Source organism: Oncorhynchus mykiss, chromosome 4, assembly GCF_057628025.1.
Source record: "Oncorhynchus mykiss isolate SJ-2025 chromosome 4, ASM5762802v1, whole genome shotgun sequence".
NCBI lineage: Eukaryota > Metazoa > Chordata > Actinopteri > Salmoniformes > Salmonidae > Oncorhynchus > Oncorhynchus mykiss.
The window spans coordinates 86,351,882-86,373,568 of record NC_143025.1 but is presented as its reverse complement, the minus strand read 5'-3'; the positions used below and the strand labels follow the sequence as shown (position 1 = coordinate 86,373,568).

The 21,687-nt window shown below is 48.7% G+C and overlaps 1 protein-coding gene across 1 annotated transcript; it reads right to left on the bottom strand.

The window, feature by feature from the left end:
* Positions 1-1,980: 1,980 nt before the first annotated feature.
* Positions 1,981-20,967, bottom strand: snw1 (SNW domain containing 1). Its single transcript, XM_036976210.2, has 13 exons — positions 20,941-20,967; positions 20,321-20,474; positions 19,770-19,931; positions 19,169-19,371; positions 17,724-17,828; positions 17,450-17,519; positions 11,794-11,859; positions 11,555-11,671; positions 11,208-11,352; positions 9,726-9,828; positions 9,045-9,162; positions 7,849-8,012; positions 1,981-2,906 (listed from the first exon to the last, which is right to left on the bottom strand). Exons 1-13 carry the CDS (start codon positions 20,952-20,954, stop codon positions 2,714-2,716), a joined length of 1,614 nt encoding a protein of 537 aa, XP_036832105.2. The 5' UTR covers positions 20,955-20,967; the 3' UTR covers positions 1,981-2,713.
* Between the last annotated feature and the right edge of the window lie 720 nt (positions 20,968-21,687).

Sequence of the window (21,687 nt, the reverse complement as noted above, 5' to 3'; positions counted from 1 at the left end):
TAAGTTGACTGGGCCTTTAAACAGCTTGGAAAATTCCAGAAAATTATGACATGGCTTTAGAAGCTTCTGATAGGCTAATTGACATCATTTGAGTCAATTGGAGGTCTATTCAGTGCCTCTTTGCTTGACATCATGGGAAAATCAAAAGAAACCAAGACCTAAGAAAAAAAATTGTAGCCCTCCACAAGTCTGGTTCATTCCAAACCCCTGAAGGTACCACGTTCATCTGTACAAACAATAGTACGGAAGTATAAACACCATGGGACCAGGCAGCCGTCATACCGCACAGGAAGGAGACGTGTTCTGTCTCCTAGAGATGAATGTACTTTGGTGCGAAAAGTGCAAATTAATCACAGAACAACAGAAAAGGACCTTGTGAAGATGCTGGAGGAAACGGGCACAAAAGTATCAATATCCACAGTAAAGCGTGTCCTAAATCTTCATAACCTGAAAGGCTGCTCAGCAAGGATGAAGCCACTACTCTAAAACCACCATAAAAAAAGCCAGACTACGGTTTGCAACTGCATATGGGGACAAAGATCGCTCTTTTTGGAGGAATGTCCTCTCGTCTGATGAAACAAAAATAGAACTGTTTGGCCATAATGACCATCGTTATGTTTGAAGGAAAAAGGGGGAGGCTTGCAAGCCTGAGAACACCATCCCAACTGTGAAGCACAGGGGTGGCAGCATCATGTTGTGTGGGTGCTTTGCTGCAGGAGGGACTGGTGCACTTCACAAAATAGATGCATCAAGAGGAAGGAAAATTACGTGGATATATTGAAGCAACATCAAGACATGGGTCTGTTAGTTAAAGCTTGGTCGCAAATGGGTCTTCCAAATGGACAATGACCCAAAGCATACTTCCAAACTTCTGGTAAAAATGGCTTAACGTCAACAAAGTCAAGGTTTTGGAGTGGAAATCACAAAGCGCTGACCTCAGTCCCATAGAACATTTGTGGACAGAACTGAAAAAGTGTGCGCGAGCAAGGAGGCCTACAAACCTGACTCAGTTACACCAGCTCTGTCAGGAAGAATGGGCCAAAATTCACCCAACTTATTGTGGGAAGCTACCCAAAACATTTGACCCAAGTTAAACAATTTAAAAGCAATGCTACCAAATACTAATTGAGTGTATGTAAACTTCTGACCCACTGGGAATGTGAAAAAAAATGTGAATGTGAATAAAAGCTGAAATAACTCTACTATTATTCTGACATTTCACATTCTGAAAACAAAAGTGGTGATCCTAACTGACCTAAAACAGGGATTTTTTTTTTTTTACTAGGTTTAAATGTCAGGAATTGTGAAAAACAGAGTTTAAATGTATTTGGCTAAGGTGTTTGTAAACATCCGACTTCAACTGTATGTACTTCACAACTTCGTCCCAGACCTGTTTCAAGAGCTCCTTGGTCTTCATGATGCCCCTTGCTTTGTGGTGTTGTAGACTCTGGGGCTTTTCAGAACAGGTGTATATTGAGATCATGTGACACTTAAATAAAGTCCACCTGTGTTCAATCTAACTAATTATGTGACTTCTGAAGGTAATTGGTGGCACCAGATCTTATTTAGGGGTTTCATAGCAAAGGGGGTGACTAGATATGCACACACCACTTCTCCTTTTTAAAAAAACATTTAAACAAGTAATTTTTTTCATTTTACTTCACCCATTTTGACTATTTTGTGTATGTCCATTACATGAAATCCAAATAAAAATCGGTTTAAATTAGGTTGTAATGCATCAAAACAGGAAAAATGACAAGGGGGATGAATATTTTTGAAGGCACTGTATCTACCTCCATTACCTCGTACCTCTGCACATTGACTCAGTACTGGTACCCTGTGTATTTATTCATTGTGTTATTAAATCTTTAAATATTTCTCTCTACATTGTTGAGAAGGGTCTGAAAGTAAGCATTTTCACTGTTAGTCTACACCTGTGCTTTTACAAAGCATGTGACAAAATAAAATTGGATAGCACTGTAGAATCACACTGGTTTTATGTTTATTAGCACAAACCTAAAAAAAAAAAAAAAAATACGAGACACTTTCAATCCACTAGTTGAAGTGTATTCAGTGTTAACAGAGTAGGGTTACACTATTCCAGCCGTAACAGAGTTTGTGTAATTATTATCAAGATACAATAGACTAGATCACTTAAGATCGGGATTCAAACTCAAAGCACAGGAATGCTGCTAGATCAAAGAGAATTTAACAAAACAAGTCATAATAACATTGCTTAATACAACTATGGGGGCTTTACTTTAAAAACACTTCACAGGCGAGACTCTGTTCCATGTAAAGATTAAGGGATGGTGTAAAGAAAATAGAAAAAAAAAGTCATCATCAACATAGATGTGAAGAACAATCCCTGCTAGTTCCTTGGGGTTTCAGCCAAACAGACGAGACAAACGGATATCTGTACTGTCCCAGCCAAACCCCCCCCCCCCCCCCAAAACCCTGGGTCGCATTCAGTGGGCACAAAAGCAGAACACTGTGTCAAAGTTTAAAACAAAGGAAAATGAACTAAAACACGCTAAAATGGCAACTCCTACTTTTCAAATGTTTTTGGAGATTTTGTGCCAAATGAACGCTACCCCATTATCAGACTTGTCGTCTCAGGTGGAAACTTGTTTCAAAAACAGTCGCAGCCATTTTTGTGCCTACTGAACGCTACCCTCCCATGCCACCAGACTGGGTATCTTGCTCCGTGCTCTCACTCCTTCCTGCGTTTCTTGTCGTGGTCGTAGTCCTTGGAGCCTCTACTGGTGGAGGGTCTCTTGGAGCCGCCGTGTTGCTTCGCCTCCTCTAAAAACTTGTCCAGACCGAACGGATCCTCCTCAAACTGGACAGGGCCGTCACGACGAGGACCGTGGTCCGTACCAGAGAACTCACGGTCCGGAACAAACCTGGAAGGGGAGGAATCAGTTGCATTAGTGCTGGGCAAAAAAACGTGCTCTCGTCGAGAAGGATTATAAGTTCCTTTAGTTCCCTACAACCCTGGGGTGTAGACGGGAGGGGACAGAGGTAAGGGAAGTTGAATCATTTGGAAATAGATCGTGTTCACTCAAAAACATTACTCAAACATGGTTGGTTGTTGAATTCTGGTAAGTACAGAGGACTTGGTATGACCCATATGAAGTGCAGTGCTGAGAAAATAAATGCATTAAACAATTCATCCTTTGAAGTGATTTCCATTTAACTTTCAAAGGTCTAATGTCTCCACATTTCAAACATAATAAGGGCAGGTTGAATTTACCACTGATAGACTGTTCCATAGGGTTTATCAACCTATAGCGCGTATCACATTCCACCATCAGTCCCTGTTAAAAGTGACCTGTTATCTGTAGCCCAGTAAAGAAACCAATCACATAAAGCAGCCAGTGAAACTATGGTAGACTGTCTGAGGAGACGCTGTGGACATCAGGGTAGGGATGGTGCAGATGAAGTACAGACATTCTGCTCTGGTATACACACACTATACGGTCGACCTCTGGTAAGAACTGCACACTCCACTTAGGGAAAGATCACTATAGTACCTACAGACTGGATCGTTCTGGCAGTGTGTTTATATCTATCAGCAGTGGACTGTGTCTCTCTCCATACGTCTCTCCCAGAGAGGAAGCAGCACCTTCCCCGACACGTTTTGCTCTTCATTGTAACCAGAGGGCTGATAGAAATACTATGCAGCCAGTCTCTCTTGGCTCGGAGTTGAGAAGCGGCCGGCTCTCTTGGCTCGGAGTTGAGAAGAGACCGACTCTCTTGGCTCGGAGTTGAGAAGAGACCGACTCTCTTGGCTCGGAGTTGAGAAGAGACCGACTCTCTTGGCTCGGAGTTGAGAAGAGACCGACTCTCTTGGCTCGGAGTTGAGAAGAGACCGACTCTCTTGGCTCGGAGTTGAGAAGAGACCGACTCTCTTGGCTCGGAGTTGAGAAGAGACCGACTCTCTTGGCTCGGAGTTGAGAAGAGACCGACTCTCTTGGCTCGGAGTTGAGAAGAGACCGACTCTCTTGGCTCGGAGTTGAGAAGAGACCGACTCTCTTGGCTCAGAGTTGAGAAGAGACCGACTCTCTTGGCTCAGAGTTGAGAAGAGACCGACTCTCTTGGCTCAGAGTTGAGAAGAGACCGACTCTCTTGGCTCAGAGTTGAGAAGAGACCGACTCTCTTGGCTCGGAGTTGAGAAGAGACCGACTCTCTTGGCTCGGAGTTGAGAAGAGACCGACTCTCTTGGCTCGGAGTTGAGAAGAGACCGACTCTCTTGGCTCGGAGTTGAGAAGAGACCGACTCTCTTGGCTCGGAGTTGAGAAGAGACCGACTCTCTTGGCTCGGAGTTGAGAAGAGACCGACTCTCTTGGCTCGGAGTTGAGAAGAGACCGACTCTCTTGGCTCGGAGTTGAGAAGAGACCGACTCTCTTGGCTCGGAGTTGAGAAGAGACCGACTCTCTTGGCTCGGAGTTGAGAAGAGACCGACTCTCTTGGCTCGGAGTTGAGAAGAGACCGACTCTCTTGGCTCGGAGTTGAGAAGAGACCGACTCTCTTGGCTCGGAGTTGAGAAGAGACCGACTCTCTTGGCTCGGAGTTGAGAAGAGACCGACTCTCTTGGCTCGGAGTTGAGAAGAGACCGACTCTCTTGGCTCGGAGTTGAGAAGAGACCGACTCTCTTGGCTCGGAGTTGAGAAGAGACCGACTCTCTTGGCTCGGAGTTGAGAAGAGACCGACTCTCTTGGCTCGGAGTTGAGAAGAGACCGACTCTCTTGGCTCGGAGTTGAGAAGAGACCGACTCTCTTGGCTCGGAGTTGAGAAGAGACCGACTCTCTTGGCTCGGAGTAGAGAAGAGACCGACTCTCTTGGCTCGGAGTTGAGAAGAGACCGACTCTCTTGGCTCGGAGTTGAGAAGAGACCGACTCTCTTGGCTCGGAGTTGAGAAGAGACCGACTCTCTTGGCTCGGAGTTGAGAAGAGACCGACTCTCTTGGCTCGGAGTTGAGAAGAGACCGACTCTCTTGGCTCGGAGTTGAGAAGAGACCGACTCTCTTGGCTCGGAGTTGAGAAGAGACCGACTCTCTTGGCTCGGAGTTGAGAAGAGACCGACTCTCTTGGCTCGGAGTTGAGAAGAGACCGACTCTCTTGGCTCGGAGTTGAGAAGAGACCGACTCTCTTGGCTCGGAGTTGAGAAGAGACCGACTCTCTTGGCTCGGAGTTGAGAAGAGACCGACTCTCTTGGCTCGGAGTTGAGAAGAGACCGACTCTCTTGGCTCGGAGTTGAGAAGAGACCGACTCTCTTGGCTCGGAGTTGAGAAGAGACCGACTCTCTTGGCTCGGAGTTGAGAAGAGACCGACTCTCTTGGCTCGGAGTTGAGAAGAGACCGACTCTCTTGGCTCGGAGTTGAGAAGAGACCGACTCTCTTGGCTCGGAGTTGAGAAGAGACCGACTCTCTTGGCTCGGAGTTGAGAAGAGACCGACTCTCTTGGCTCGGAGTTGAGAAGAGACCGACTCTCTTGGCTCGGAGTTGAGAAGAGACCGACTCTCTTGGCTCGGAGTTGAGAAGAGACCGACTCTCTTGGCTCGGAGTTGAGAAGAGACCGACTCTCTTGGCTCGGAGTTGAGAAGAGACCGACTCTCTTGGCTCGGAGTTGAGAAGAGACCGACTCTCTTGGCTCGGAGTTGAGAAGAGACCGACTCTCTTGGCTCGGAGTTGAGAAGAGACCGACTCTCTTGGCTCGGAGTTGAGAAGAGACCGACTCTCTTGGCTCGGAGTTGAGAAGAGACCGACTCTCTTGGCTCGGAGTTGAGAAGAGACCGACTCTCTTGGCTCGGAGTTGAGAAGAGACCGACTCTCTTGGCTCGGAGTTGAGAAGAGACCGACTCTCTTGGCTCGGAGTTGAGAAGAGACCGACTCTCTTGGCTCGGAGTTGAGAAGAGACCGACTCTCTTGGCTCGGAGTTGAGAAGAGACCGACTCTCTTGGCTCGGAGTTGAGAAGAGACCGACTCTCTTGGCTCGGAGTTGAGAAGAGACCGACTCTCTTGGCTCGGAGTTGAGAAGAGACCGACTCTCTTGGCTCGGAGTTGAGAAGAGACCGACTCTCTTGGCTCGGAGTTGAGAAGAGACCGACTCTCTTGGCTCGGAGTTGAGAAGAGACCGACTCTCTTGGCTCGGAGTTGAGAAGAGACCGACTCTCTTGGCTCGGAGTTGAGAAGAGACCGACTCTCTTGGCTCGGAGTTGAGAAGAGACCGACTCTCTTGGCTCGGAGTTGAGAAGAGACCGACTCTCTTGGCTCGGAGTTGAGAAGAGACCGACTCTCTTGGCTCGGAGTTGAGAAGAGACCGACTCTCTTGGCTCGGAGTTGAGAAGAGACCGACTCTCTTGGCTCGGAGTTGAGAAGAGACCGACTCTCTTGGCTCGGAGTTGAGAAGAGACCGACTCTCTTGGCTCGGAGTTGAGAAGAGACCGACTCTCTTGGCTCGGAGTTGAGAAGAGACCGACTCTCTTGGCTCGGAGTTGAGAAGAGACCGACTGCATGACTTATTTGAATAAGAAACATTAATGTGTTGGAAATTCCAAATGGTTTGCATTAGTCAACAGCGCTGACACACACACAGCCCACCAGACATGCCACCACCAGTCCCCAGGTCCAGAACAAATTCAAGGAAACATACAGTGTTACACAGAGCCATGAGTCCATCTTATGTAGCGCAAATGAACAGCAAACCTGGTTTAAAAAACAAATAAAGCAACACCCCACGGCACAATTCCTCTCCCCCATGTGACCTACTGGTTGTGTGTCTGTACTGACGTGTGACCTACTTATTGTGTGTCTGTACTGACGTGTGACCTACTGGTTGTGTGTCTGTACTGACGTGTGATCTACTTGGTGTGTGTCTGTACTGAAGTGTGACCTACTGGTTGTGTGTCTGTACTGACATGTGATCTACTTGGTGTGTGTCTGTACTGAAGTGTGACCTACTCGTTGTGTGATCTACTTGGTGTGTGTCTGTACTGAAGTGTGACCTACTCATTGTGTGTCTGTACTGACATGTGATCTACTTGGTGTGTGTCTGTACTGAAGTGTGACCTACTCGTTGTGTGATCTACTTGGTGTGTGTCTGTACTGAAGTGTGACCTACTGGTTGTGTGTCTGTACTGACGTGTGATCTACTTGGTGTGTGTCTGTACTGAAGTGTGACCTACTCGTTGTGTGATCTACTTGGTGTGTGTCTGTACTGAAGTGTGACCTACTGGTTGTGTGTCTGTACTGACGTGTGATCTACTTGGTGTGTGTCTGTAGTGAAGTGTGACCTACTCGTTGTGTGGTCTACTTGTTGTGCGTCTGTACTGATGTGTATGTGGAACTGATAGATGCAAAAACACACTACATGTTCATGTTTTTAATTGTATGTAATTGTATTTAGTCTGTAATGTCTGTTAGGTTATGGTGTTGGACTCCAGTAACACTAGCTGTCACCACTGGTGCCTAATAAAACCTAAAATGTTGAACGTATCAATTCAGGTCATTTACCGCGATATGGATTTTTTTGTCCATATCGCCCAGCTAGATGTCCCAGTCATTTCAAGACATGTCCTTGTACGTGTGTGTGTGTATATGGCGGCAGGGTAGCCTAGTGGTTAGAGCGTTGGACTAGTAACCGGAAGGTTGACATGGTACAAATCTGTCGTTCTGCCCCTGAACAGGCAGTTAACCCACAGTTCCTAGGCCGTCATTATTGAAAATAAGAATTTGTCCTCAACTGACTTGCCTAGTTAAATAAATAAAAAAATAAATAAAAAAAATATATATCTAACAGTATATCATAAATACAGAGGGGTAACATAACAGATGGCCTTGCGTACTTGCTGCTCTGCATGAGTGTGTCCAGGTCGTCTCCATACATGTCCTTGTCAGAGCTCTTGGAGGGCCTGTAGATGTTCTGGGCCATATCGCTGCCTCTCCTGAACGGCTGGTCGTACACGTTGTACATCTCATCCTCCCCACCTGCAAAACCACTGTCCATACCCTGGGGGAGGGGGGGGGGAGAAAGTATGTAAGATTTTCTGTGAAAAATGTCCAAACTAAATTAGTTTGACCGGCTGTAAGGAAATAAAAACCAGTGAAAACAACCCAACTTGTTTATGATAACATTTCTGTTCTGCTTGGATCCATATTTTAAGTGGTTTAAATACTAAAATAGCTTTTATGATGCTGATAAAGATCAACTTTTACAGACGGTCCCTAACTGCACATTCACTTTTTCTCAAGAAGTAAACCATATTTCTCCATCCTGTTCCCCAGTCAAAATGTAGCCCACATTTGGTGCATCATTTTACTGCATGAAATGCTTAATTCAGCAGGAGTTGATGTTGAGGCTATGTGAGAGTTTACAGAGCTACAGTCGGTGTCCAGATTTCAGTTTCCATTCAACCCATCTGAACAGTAGGCTACACTTCTCTTGATGTGTCATGGGCCTGTTTGAAGTGCCCATCTGGTGACTGTCCAATTTGTATAGCGCCTCACAATCATCACACATAACCTAGTTATAACCTAGCCAGCACTGCCATCGTCCTGCGTTACCACTTCACCTAATGTTTCACAGACATTACTTTTCTGCACCTCTCTTCTCTTTATTTTCAACTCTCCATTTCAGTTTCCTCTTATTGAATAAAACTTAAAACTCAAATATTGCCCCCCCCCCCCCCCCCCCCCCCCCCCCCCCGTGGTTCCACTAAATCTTTTTCTGCTCGTTCCCAAAAGCATTTGTGCGTATTTGGCACAAGTCCAGCTAGGCCCTAAAGCCTAGGATTACACACTAACGTCAGACAGACTAAAATAATGAAAGAAAAACCTCAATGTAGCCTATAGATATAAATTGCACAAGAATTATAGATGAATGAATTTGTTACGGTATTGTTTTGTCTTCATTCTACCTTCCTTCAGCCATACAATATTTCAGGACCCTAACCCCACCCGCCTGTGGATATAACCATGGGGACGGCAGGTTATGGGTCAACCTGCGCATCACTAGTGTGTGTGTGTGTGCGCTCCATCTCACCTTGCTCTGGTTAAACAGTCTCTGGTCGTACTGAGCCTCGCTGGAGGCTCTAGGGTTGGGCTGGCCCAGAGCGATCAGCTCACTGACATCTCTGTCCTGGTCTCTCTGCAGCTTCGACCTGACGATGGAAACACACCAGAGACAGTTGAGGAAGAAGGAGACATTCATTTAAAAGTACTACAATGGAAGGTAGCCTGCGAGCTAAAAACTAGCGCACCCAACCTCTGTAGCTTTGTGTGGAATTAGTCTCTGCTCCAAACCACACACACTATAACACCAGGGCACATTACGGTATCATAACTTCATCATCCCCAATCTCTACAAATCTGCAGATAATCACGTCCAGCAGACGCGCCGGCAAGGTTAAGTAGTCGCTGTTGGTGTCTCCCCCCCCCCCCCTCGTTGTTTCCCTGCAGTCGTAGCAGACAGACAAGGGGTCAGGGCTGGGTTCTGCTGTGGTGAGCTGCATTCATTCAACGTTTCTTACTCAACATGAATGATTCCGCTGTGTGTGTGTAAAGTCAGTGTGTCGGGTGTGTGGCTAGAGCAATGGTGTGTGACTGTAGTACTGGTGTGTGTATGTAATGGCGTGTGTATGTAATGGTGTGTGACTGGAGCAATGGTGTGTGTATGTAATGGTGTGTGTATGTTTGTGTGTTGCGTTGTTAAAAATGATTGTACCTCTTATCAGGGGCAGCTCTGGAGATGTTCCTGTCGTGCTGTCTCTCTTTCCTCCTGTCATGACGGATCTCGTCACGCTCTCTGGCCTCACCGTCCTCTCCACCTGCCACAGGAGAGACGGAGGGAGGAGGGAGAAATACAGATGGAGAATGTACAGGGGATGGAGAGAGTGGGACAGTGCAGAGGGAGAGAAGGAGAAGAAACAGAGAATGAGAGAAGGAGAAGAAACAGGGAATGAGAGAGTGGGACAGTACCAGGAGGAGAGATGGAGAAGAAACCGGGAATGAGAGAGTGGGACAGTACAGGAGGAGAGAGGGAGAAGAAACAGGGAATGAGAGAAGGAGAAGAAACAGGGAATGAGAGAGTGGGACAGTGCAGGAGGAGAGAGGGAGAAGAAACAGGGAATGAGAGAAGGAGAAGAAACAGGGAATGAGAGAGTGGGATAGTGCAGGAGGACAGATGGAGAAGAAACAGGGAATGAGAGAAGGAGAAGAAACAGGGAATGAGAGAGTGGGACAGTGCAGGAGGAGAGGGGGAGAAGAAACAGGGAATGAGAGAGTGGGACAGTGCAGGAGGAGAGAGGGAGAAGAAACAGGGAATGAGAGAGTGGGACAGTACAGGAGGAGAGAGTGGGACAGTACAGGAGGAGAGAGGGAGAAGAAACAGGGAATGAGAGAGTGGGACAGTACAGGAGGAGAGAGGGAGAAGAAACAGGGAATGAGAGAGTGGGACAGTACAGGAGGAGAGAGGGAGAAGAAACAGGGAATGAGAGAGTGGGACAGTACCAGGAGGAGAGATGGAGAAGAAACAGGGAATGAGAGTGGGACAGTACAGGAGGAGAGAGGGAGAAGAAACAGGGAATGAGAGAGTGGGACAGTGCAGGAGGAGAGAGGGAGAAGAAACAGGGAATGAGAGAGTGGGACAGTACCAGGAGGAGAGATAGAGAAGAAACAGGGAATGAGAGAGTGGGACAGTGCAGGAAGAGAGAGAGAGAAGAAACAGGGAATGAGACAGTGGGACAGTGCAGGAGGAGAGAGGGAGAAGAAACAGGGAATGAGAGTGGGACAGTGCAGGAGGAGAGAGGGAGAAGAAACAGGGAATGAGAGAGTGGGACAGTACCAGGAGGAGAGATAGAGAAGAAACAGGGAATGAGAGAGTGGGACAGTGCAGGGGAGAGAGGGAGCAAGGGGGTTACCAGGAGGCTCACTCATAAACGACAGCGGAGTCTAGTCCTCCCTCTGCATGCACAGAGCTACTTGGTCAAGACTCAGTGTTTCTAAATGCTGCATTTGGTTAAACACCGTCAGTATATTTCATTTCAAATGTACTTATTAGGGATTTGTGACCATGATAACCAAAACTTTGATACTTTGCAACTCATTACAGTCCTTGTACAGGAAAACACGAAATCATAAACAGATGATCTGATCCTAGATCTGTGGTTAGGGTAGAATTAAAGAAGGAAGAGGGTGGTGAACTGACCTTTGTCCCCTCCGTGACCTTTGATCCCTGCCCTGCGGTCTCGGGCCATTTGAGCCAGCTCTCTGAGCTTCTCCTCCTTCTTCTCCTTCTCTTTCTGGGCCATCTTCTTCTCCACCTGGGCTCTCATTTCCACAGCCTCTCTGGCCTAAACACAACAACAAAGAGAGAACACAGAATAGTATTTTCATGGCGACAGAATCACTCGGAAATCCATATCACACAGAACTGTAGTTGGATTTGAAATGGACAAAAAGACCATTCACAACCAAAACATTATTTCAGAGAGGCTCTGAGAAGTTGCTACGGCACAGGACGAACACCAAGATCCAAACCCACAGACTGTTTACCTTTCTGTCAGCAATGTAGAGCGCCTCGGCCAGTTTGGCAAAGTTCTCGTTGATGTGAACGGTCTGCAGTCCTCTACCGTCCGCAGCCAGACGCTTGTCCAGTGGGATGGTGTAACCCTAGGGAGACCAATCACAGAACGCAAGGAGATGGGCTTCCAACGTTATCGCTCTGGGCACCAAACAAAGATACATGTCTCATGAATTCATCCAGAGGGAGGAAGCAGAGGTAGAGTCAGTACCTTGGCGTTCTTCCAGTTTGAAATACAGGGGGGAATCTTCCACTCCTGTTGCTCCTTGACAGTCATCTGAAAGGACACAGAGAAAACACGTCACGTCTTTGTCCAACATTTACACAGCTAGAGGGAGGAGGTTCCAGATGAACCCATTTACACAGCTAGAGGGAGGAGGTTCCAGATGAACCCATTTACACAGCTAGAGGGAGGAGGTTCCAGATGAACCCATTTACACAGCTAGAGGGAGAAGGTTCCAGATGAACCCATTTACACAGCTAGAGGGAGAAGGTTCCAGATGAACCCATTTACACAGCTGGAGGGAGGAGGTTCCAGATGAACCCATTTACACAGCTAGAGGGAGAAGTTTCCAGATGAACCCATTTACACAGCTAGAGGGAGGAGGTTCCAGATGAACCCATTTACACAGCTAGAGGGAGAAGGTTCCAGATGAACCCATTTACACAGCTAGAGGGAGGAGGTTCCAGATGAACCCATTTACACAGCTAGAGGGAGAAGGTTCCAGATGAACCCATTTACACAGCTAGAGGGAGGAGGTTCCAGATGAACCCATTTACACAGCTAGAGGGAGAAGGTTCCAGATGAACCCATTTACACAGCTAGAGGGAGGAGGTTCCAGATGAACCCATTTACACAGCTAGAGGGAGAAGGTTCCAGATGAACCGCTATATAACCGCTAGGCGGTACTCAGTTCAACGTACCGAAGTCATGGTAACCAACCAGCTAGACAGCACCCACCTTACCACTGTCCCACCACCCACTCAGTAACGATGGTATTAATGCTGTCCACCACCCACTCAGTAACGATGGTATTACTGCTCTCCACCCTCAGTAACGATGGTATTACTGCTGTCCACCACCCACTCAGTAACGATGGTATTACTGCTGTCCACCACCCACTCAGTAACGATGGTATTAATGCTCTCCACCCACTCAGTAACGATGGTATTACTGCTGTCCACCACCCACTCAGTAACGATGGTATTAATGCTGTCCACCACCCACTCAGTAACGATGGTATTACTGCTGTCCACCACCCACTCAGTAACGATGGTATTACTGCTGTCCACCACCCACTCAGTAAGGATGGTATTAATGCTCTCCACCCACTCAGTAACGATGGTATTACTGCTGTCCACCACCCACTCAGTAACGATGGTATTAATGCTCTCCACCCACTCAGTAACGATGGTATTACTGCTGTCCACCACCCACTCAGTAACGATGGTATTAATGCTGTCCACCACCCACTCAGTAACGATGGTATTAATGCTGTCCACCCACTCAGTAACGATGGTATTACTGCTGTCCACCACCCACTAAGTAACAATGGTATTACTGCTGTCCACCACCCACTCAGTAACGATGGTATTAATGCTGTCCACCACCCACTCAGTAACGATGGTATTAATGCTGTCCACCACCCACTCAGTAACGATGGTATTACTGCTGTCCACCACCCACTCAGTAACGATGGTATTAATGCTCTCCACCCACTCAGTAACGATGGTATTACTGCTGTCCACCACCCACTCAGTAACGATGGTATTAATGCTGTCCACCACCCACTCAGTAACGATGGTATTAATGCTGTCCACCACCCACTCAGTAACGATGGTATTACTGCTGTCCACCACCCACTCAGTAACGATGGTATTAATGCTCTCCACCCACTCAGTAACGATGGTATTACTGCTGTCCACCACCCACTCAGTAACGATGGTATTAATGCTGTCCACCACCCACTCAGTAACGATGGTATTAATGCTCTCCACCCACTCAGTAACGATGGTATTACTGCTCTCCACCACCCACTCAGTAACGATGGTATTAATGCTGTCCACCACCCACTCAATCTGTTGCCACGTATGTTGTTTGAGAGTTAGCGCTTTGTACTTGCAGAGCAGTCATGGTTTTTCAACATGGCATCTTGTAGTCTGGCTCTAAGTATACCATCAGGGTATCGAAGCCTACATCCTCAACCACTGACAATGCCTGCATATCAACTGCAGTCATATCTGTAATCAGTGCTGTGATTCTCACTCCGTCCCTCATCGCCCTACTTCCAGCAATGGGTTGGGTCTCACGCTGCCTCCCGTTCAGCACCTGTTCTGCCAGCAACGGGTTGAGTCTCAAGCTGCCTCCCCTTCAGCACCTGTTCTGCCAGCAACGAGTTGAGTCTCACGCTGCCTCCCTTCCAGCACCTGTTCTGCCAGCAACGAGTTGGGTCTCACGCTGCCTCCCTTCCAGCACCTGTTCTGCCAGCAACGGGTTGAGTCTCACGCTGCCTCCCTTCCAGCACCTGTTCTGCCAGCAACGGGTTGGGTCTCACGCTGCCTCCCTTCCAGCACCTGTTCTGCCAGCAATGGGTTGGGTCTCACGCTGCCTCCCCTTCAGCACCTGTTCTGCCAGCAACGGGTTGGGTCTCACGCTGCCTCCCTTCCAGCACCTGTTCTGCCAGCAACGGGTTGGGTCTCAAGCTGCCTCCCTTCCAGCACCTGTTCTGCCAGCAACGAGTTGGGTCTCACGCTGCCTCCCTTCCAGCACCTGTTCTGCCAGCAACGAGTTGGGTCTCAAGCTGCCTCCCCTTCAGCACCTGTTCTGCCAGCAACGAGTTGGGTCTCACGCTGCCTCCCTTCCAGCACCTGTTCTGCCAGCAACGAGTTGGGTCTCACGCTGCCTCCCTTCCAGCACCTGTTCTGCCAGCAACGAGTTGGGTCTCAAGCTGCCTCCCCTTCAGCACCTGTTCTGCCAGCAACGAGTTGGGTCTTGCGCTGCCTCCCTTCCAGCACCTGTTCTGCCAGCAACGAGTTGGGTCTCAAGCTGCCTCCCCTTCAGCACCTGTTCTGCCAGCAATGGGTTGGGTCTCACGCTGCCTCCCTTCCAGCACCTGTTCTGCCAGCAACGGGTTGGGTCTCACGCTGCCTCCCCTTCAGCACCTGTTCTGCCAGCAACGGGTTGAGTCTCAAGCTGCCTCCCTTCCAGCACCTGTTCTGCCAGCAACGGGTTGGGTCTCACGCTGCCTCCCCTTCAGCACCTGTTCTGCCAGCAACGGGTTGGGTCTCACGCTGCCTCCCTTCCAGCACCTGTTCTGCCAGCAATGGGTTGGGTCTCACGCTGCCTCCCTTCCAGCACCTGTTCTGCCAGCAACGGGTTGAGTCTCAAGCTGCCTCCCTTCCAGCACCTGTTCTGCCAGCAATGGGTTGGGTCTCACGCTGCCTCCCTCCCAGCACCTGTTCTGCCAGCAACGGGTTGGGTCTCACGCTGCCTCCCTTCCAGCACCTGTTCTGCCAGCAACGAGTTGGGTCTCACGCTGCCTCCCTTCCAGCACCTGTTCTGCCAGCAACGGGTTGAGTCTCACGCTGCCTCCCCTTCAGCACCTGTTCTGCCAGCAACGGGTTGGGTCTCACGCTGCCTCCCTTCCAGCACCTGTTCTGCCAGCAACGAGTTGAGTCTCACGCTGCCTCCCCTTCAGCACCTGTTCTGCCAGCAACGGGTTGGGTCTCACGCTGCCTCCCTTCCAGCACCTGTTCTGCCAGCAACGGGTTGAGTCTCACGCTGCCTCCCCTTCAGCACCTGTTCTGCCAGCAATGGGTTGGGTCTCACGCTGCCTCCCGTTCAGCACCTGTTCTGCCAGCAATGGGTTGGGTCTCACGCTGCCTCCCCTTCAGCACCTGTTCTGCCAGCAACGGGTTGGGTCTCACGCTGCCTCCCTTCCAGCACCTGTTCTGCCAGCAACGGGTTGGGTCTCACGCTGCCTCCCCTTCAGCACCTGTTCTGCCAGCAATGGGTTGGGTCTCACGCTGCCTCCCGTTCAGCACCTGTTCTGCCAGCAACGGGTTGAGTCTCAAGCTGCCTCCCTTCCAGCACCTGTTCTGCCAGCAACGGGTTGGGTCTCACGCTGCCTCCCTTCCAGCACCTGTTCTGCCAGCAACGGGTTGAGTCTCAAGCTGCCTCCCTTCCAGCACCTGTTCTGCCAGCAACGGGTTGAGTCTCAAGCTGCCTCCCCTTCAGCACCTGTTCTGCCAGCAACGGGTTGAGTCTCAAGCTGCCTCCCTTCCAGCACCTGTTCTGCCAGCAACGGGTTGAGTCTCACGCTGCCTCCCCTTCAGCACCTGTTCTGCCAGCAACGGGTTGAGTCTCAAGCTGCCTCCCTTCCAGCACCTGTTCTGCCAGCAACGGGTTGAGTCTCAAGCTGCCTCCCCTTCAGCACCTGTTCTGCCAGCAACGGGTTGGGTCTCACGCTGCCTCCCCTTCAGCACCTGTTCTGCCAGCAATGGGTTGAGTCTCAAGCTGCCTCCCTTCCAGCACCTGTTCTGCCAGCAACGGGTTGGGTCTCACGCTGCCTCCCGTTCAGCACCTGTTCTGCCAGCAACGGGTTGAGTCTCAAGCTGCCTCCCTTCCAGCACCTGTTCTGCCAGCAACGGGTTGGGTCTCACGCTGCCTCCCTTCCAGCACCTGTTCTGCCAGCAACGGGTTGAGTCTCAAGCTGCCTCCCTTCCAGCACCTGTTCTGCCAGCAACGGGTTGGGTCTCACGCTGCCTCCCTTCCAGCACCTGTTCTGCCAGCAACGGGTTGGGTCTCACTCTGCCTCCCTTCCAGCACCTGTTCTGCCAGCAACGGGTTGAGTCTCAAGCTGCCTCCCTTCCAGCACCTGTTCTGCCAGCAACGGGTTGGGTCTCACGCTGCCTCCCCTTCAGCACCTGTTCTGCCAGCAACGGGTTGGGTCTCACGCTGCCTCCCCTTCAGCACCTGTTCTGCCAGCAACGAGTTGGGTCTCAAGCTGCCTCCCTTCCAGCACCTGTTCTGCCAGCAACGGGTTGAGTCTCAAGCTGCCTCCCCTTCAGCACCTGTTCTGCCAGCAACGGGTTGGGTCTCACGCTGCCTCCCCTTCAGCACCTGTTCTGCCAGCAATGGGTTGAGTCTCAAGCTGCCTCCCTTCCAGCACCTGTTCTGCCAGCAACGGGTTGGGTCTCACGCTGCCTCCCTTCCAGCACCTGTTCTGCCAGCAACGGGTTGGGTCTCACTCTGCCTCCCTTCCAGCACCTGTTCTGCCAGCAACGGGTTGAGTCTCAAGCTGCCTCCCTTCCAGCACCTGTTCTGCCAGCAACGGGTTGGGTCTCACTCTGCCTCCCTTCCAGCACCTGTTCTGCCAGCAATGGGTTGGGTCTCACGCTGCCTCCCGTTCAGCACCTGTTCTGCCAGCAACGGGTTGGGTCTCACGCTGCCTCCCCTTCAGCACCTGTTCTGCCACTGTAGCTCAGTTCCACTTCGCAAAGTTTACATCTGATCACCTTCTCAAAGTATTGCCATAGAGGTCTTCTCTTCTTTGTCTCCCCATCTGCCATTTAACGACATCACACCTGTTAACGACGATGACGTGTGGGGCGCTTTAGAGCCGTGGCAAATCATTTGAAAGATGCATATAGCCTACCTGTAGTATTTCTGCGTTATATATTTGTTACATTTAAATGTTGTGCCTTTACAATGACCAGGACCTGTTAGTGACAGTTTGGTGATAACTGCATTAGGATTTTAATCTAAATAAATAAAAAAGGTTTTCAGTTAGGGGTTATTTTTTTGAAACGTTAGCGATTCCAAATTCGTTCAAACGTCACACCCCTTGTCTGAACCCCAACAGTACCTTTCTGCTGGGAGAGTGCATGACTGGTGCAGGAGGAGAGGGAGGACCACGAGGAATCTTCTTGTTGATCCTGAAACAATCAAACATGTCATTTTAGTTAACACAATAAAGGGGGTGGGGCATCTAGTCTGCATCCATCCAGGATATGCATGACTCGAGTTACCCCAGCAAGATAATAATACTGACAAGCATGTCAGTTAAAGGGTTTAGCAAGCATATCAGTTAAAGGGTTTAGCAAGCATTTAGTCAGTGACCATGATGTAAATGTACTTACTTGAAGCGTGGGGGCTCCATGGGGTCCTTCTGCATCTCCACCATACGGATGACCCTCTGTTTGGCCCCAGAGTTGAAGGCCACACCCTGCTGGGAAGGAGTGTACCTGGTGGAATAACACACAAGGTATCAGCATCTACAGGCCCCTTTCAATAAACCACACAAACACTTTGAATAAATGATAGGTTTCACAGGCACTGTCCTGTACACAAGTAGGCTTCTACACCCGCATTGCTTGCTGTTTGGGGTTTTAGGCTGGGTTTCTGTACAGCACTTTGAGATATCAGCTGATGTACGAAGGGCTACATAAATAAATTTGATTTAGGCCTAGGCTACATGTTGCATGGAAGTACGCAAATGTTCAGACCACAATGATGATTTCTAAATTGAGTCTGAAAAATGTTGTATTATACTCTTCTGTAGGGCAGAAATACATACACATTTTTACATCAGTGTATCATATACACTTAGTGGCCAGTTTATTAGGTACAGTTTTAGTGGCCAGTTTATTTCCCCCCCACCCAATCACAAAAAAAGGTTAGCTCTACATCCATTATCTTAGAAACGGCTGGCATTCTGGGCTTTTCATTAACGACAGTGTGCAGGGTTTACAGAGAACAGTGCAACAAAACAAAAAAAACTACATCCAGTCAGCAGCTTGGTAGCTTGCCTGTGGCTCAAAAACAGCTTGTTGATGAGAGGTCGAAGGAGAATGGCCACAAACAGACAAACAACGGCGCAATGCAACAGTAGAGCGCAGAACAGCATTTCGGAAAGCACAACTCATCGGTCCTTGTAACAGATGGACTATTGCAGCAGACGCCCACATCGGGTTCTACTCCGATCAGTTAAAAACAAGAAGAAGAGGCTCCAGTGGGCACGTGATCACCAACACTGGACAACTGAGGAGTGGAAAAACATTGCCTGGTTCGACGAAGCCCGTTCTGGGCTTTTCATTAACGACAGTGTGCAGGGTTTACATGCGGATGGCAGTCAGGATTTGAAATAAGCAGCATGGCCCCATCCTGCTTGGTGTCAACGGTACATGCCGGTGTTTTTTTTTATCTTTATCTTTATTTAACTAGGCATGTCAGTTAAGAACAAATTCTTATTTTCAATGATGACCTAGGAACCGTGGGTTAAATGCCTTGTTCAGGGGCAGAACGGCAGATTTTTACCTTGTCAGCTCAGGGATTCGATCTTGCAACCTTTCAGTTACTAGTCCAACGCTCAACGTCCAACACTAGGCTACCTGCCGCCCCATGGTGTGGCGGTGTAATGGTGTGGGGAATGTTTTCCTGGTCCCCTGATCCCAACAGATCAACATTTGAACGCCACTCCTTGTAGAATCCAGGTTGTTCTGGAGGCAAAGGGGGGTCCAACCCAATACTAGATGTGCATACCTAATAAAATGGCCACTAATAGTGCATCAGAGAACAACCATACCTGATGTACTGTGCAGGGGCCTGTTTGTCTGCTGCCCTCACAGGCATTGCTGCAGCGATCTTCTGGGAGACCTGCTTCATCAGAGCATCGCGGGTCTTCTCCGTCAGCTCTTTGACAGCCTCCTCGTCCGGCTTTTGCAGCTCAGGAGCATCATCGTTCAGCACTTCCTTAGGAAGCAGGTCTGTGTACTTACTGAAGATCACCTGCACAGGGAAAACAGAGGAGACAGCGGAACATACATAAACTGAACTCTACACTGCTTCTCTATGGGGGCATATATTCAAATGGTGGCCCCTCATTTTTTATTTAAGCAGGTAGGCCAGTTGAAAACAAGTTCTCATTTACAACTGCCACCTGGCCAAGATGAACACATAGCAGCGTGACAAAAACAAACTAATTTTAACCACATGATCTGGGCAAGACACAGCTTTATTTACTTGGTAACTATAGGACAACAACGATGGAGGCTCACAGCAGAAATCCAAATAAAACGGACATTACTTTATGTCGCAGACTCATCTGAGAATGTATTGTACGTCCAACTGCATTGTAAATCTAGCTTGACCAAGCAGACCAGCTGGATATTTCATCATATTCTTACCTTGTCCTTGCCCTGTCCCTGTCTGGCGATGGCATCGTATTTGATCTTGCCCTCAGCATCCACCTGAACTGCCAGGGCATTGGATGTCTTTTTCTTCCTGCCCATCTCCAGAGGGAACTGGGCCACGTGGATCTCAGGGAAGGCACCGCCATCTCCAAAGTCCTACAACACAGAACAAGGCAGAGAGTCAAACAAACAGAGACTAAGAGTCAGAGACTGTGTGGAGATATACCTCCATCTCCAAAGTCCTACAACACAAAACAAGGCAGAGTGTCAAACAAACAGAGACTAAGAGGAAGAGACTGTGTGGAGATATACCTCCATCTCCAAAGTCCTACAAAGCAGGGGAGCCAAACACAAACCGAGAAAAAGTCTCACATTACCTATTTTTTTCTGGACAGAGTACTATCTAACACAGCACCAACAATAGCAAACTCTTGTAAGGCTTCGACTGTCCCTTCCACTTTACATGGAGTCCCTTTTAAGACGACTCATAGCTAATCGCAGCCTCATTGAATTCATTAAACTAGGTATGGCGTAAATATCAGTACCTCCAGAGAGCGTGGCACCCAGCTCTTCCTGTAGCCGTAGGGAGGGGGTTCTCTGCGGGAGGAGACCAGGGCGGTGGAGTGGGACCTCTGTGCCCGGGCTCTCTCCTCTGACTCCAACTGGTCCTGAGACAGCTGGGTCGGCGCAGGTAGAAAGCTGCAGGCAGACAAACAAAGTTGTCAATCTTCTTTCGCTATTAAATTGTATGTACGCAATTCAGGTATCTCGACTGTAAACAAGGCTAGCTAGCTATCTAACGTTTGCGTACGATGCATGTGCTAGTTTGAAAGTTGAGACACAACACATGGTTGTGTTCGCAACTAGTAACGCCAATGTACATTTTCTAATAAACCTGGCCCCGATAAACCAAATACCTAGCTAGCTAATCCTCAAGACAAGAAACCACCAGAGAGCAGTTAGCTAAAGTTAGCTTGCTAGCTAGCCAACTAGGCCAGGAGTTAGCCTAGCTAACTATATGCTAACGACCAAAACATCGATTTCATAAAAATAATATGGGGGTAAGACGTAACTAACTTTACATAATGTCTTAACATGCCATTTTATTATTTAAAGGTGCTGTACATTCAGTAAAATATAAATAAGGCCTTGCCACACGACTCACCTCGTAAGCGACATTTTTTTCTCTCCCCTTGCTCGCACAGACTGACGTCATACGTAGGGAACGACACAATGTTCAGAATCTCGCGATATTAGATTGCAGCTACATGTGACTTCCTCTAGCATATGAGGTGATAGGTCGAGAATGCTCCTGCATATTTCACTTTTTTTTACGATATATATAAAACAATTACTTAGAAAAAAGAATGGCGAGTAAAAGGCTATGAAAAAATATTGACATTCTTACATGTTAGTCATTTAGCAACATTGCCCTGCTGGAAATACCAATTCTCAGAGTTGGGGGACATTGTCAGAGCAGAAGGAAGCAAGTTTTCTTCCAGGACAACCTTGTACGTGGCTTGATTCATGTGTCCTTCACAAATACAAATCTTCCCGATTCCAGCCTTGCTGAATCACCCCCAGATCATCACCGATCCTCCACCAAATATCACTGTGGGTGCGAGACACTGTGGCTTGTAGGCCTCTCCAGGTCTCGCACCCACTGTGAAATTTGGTGGAGGATCGGTGATGATCTGGGGGTGCTTCAGCTTTGTACACTGCCTCAAAAGTGTCAAAAACATGCTATTGAAATGGCAGAAATCATTGATGACCCAAAAGATAAATGCTGCCTTGTCTCATTCACCTTCTTGTCACTCATCCTCAGATTTCTCCAAACCCTGTCAGCTCACATCCATCACAGCATTACCCCATCAGATCAGACAGGATAACTTCATTAGGTCTCCGCTCACCA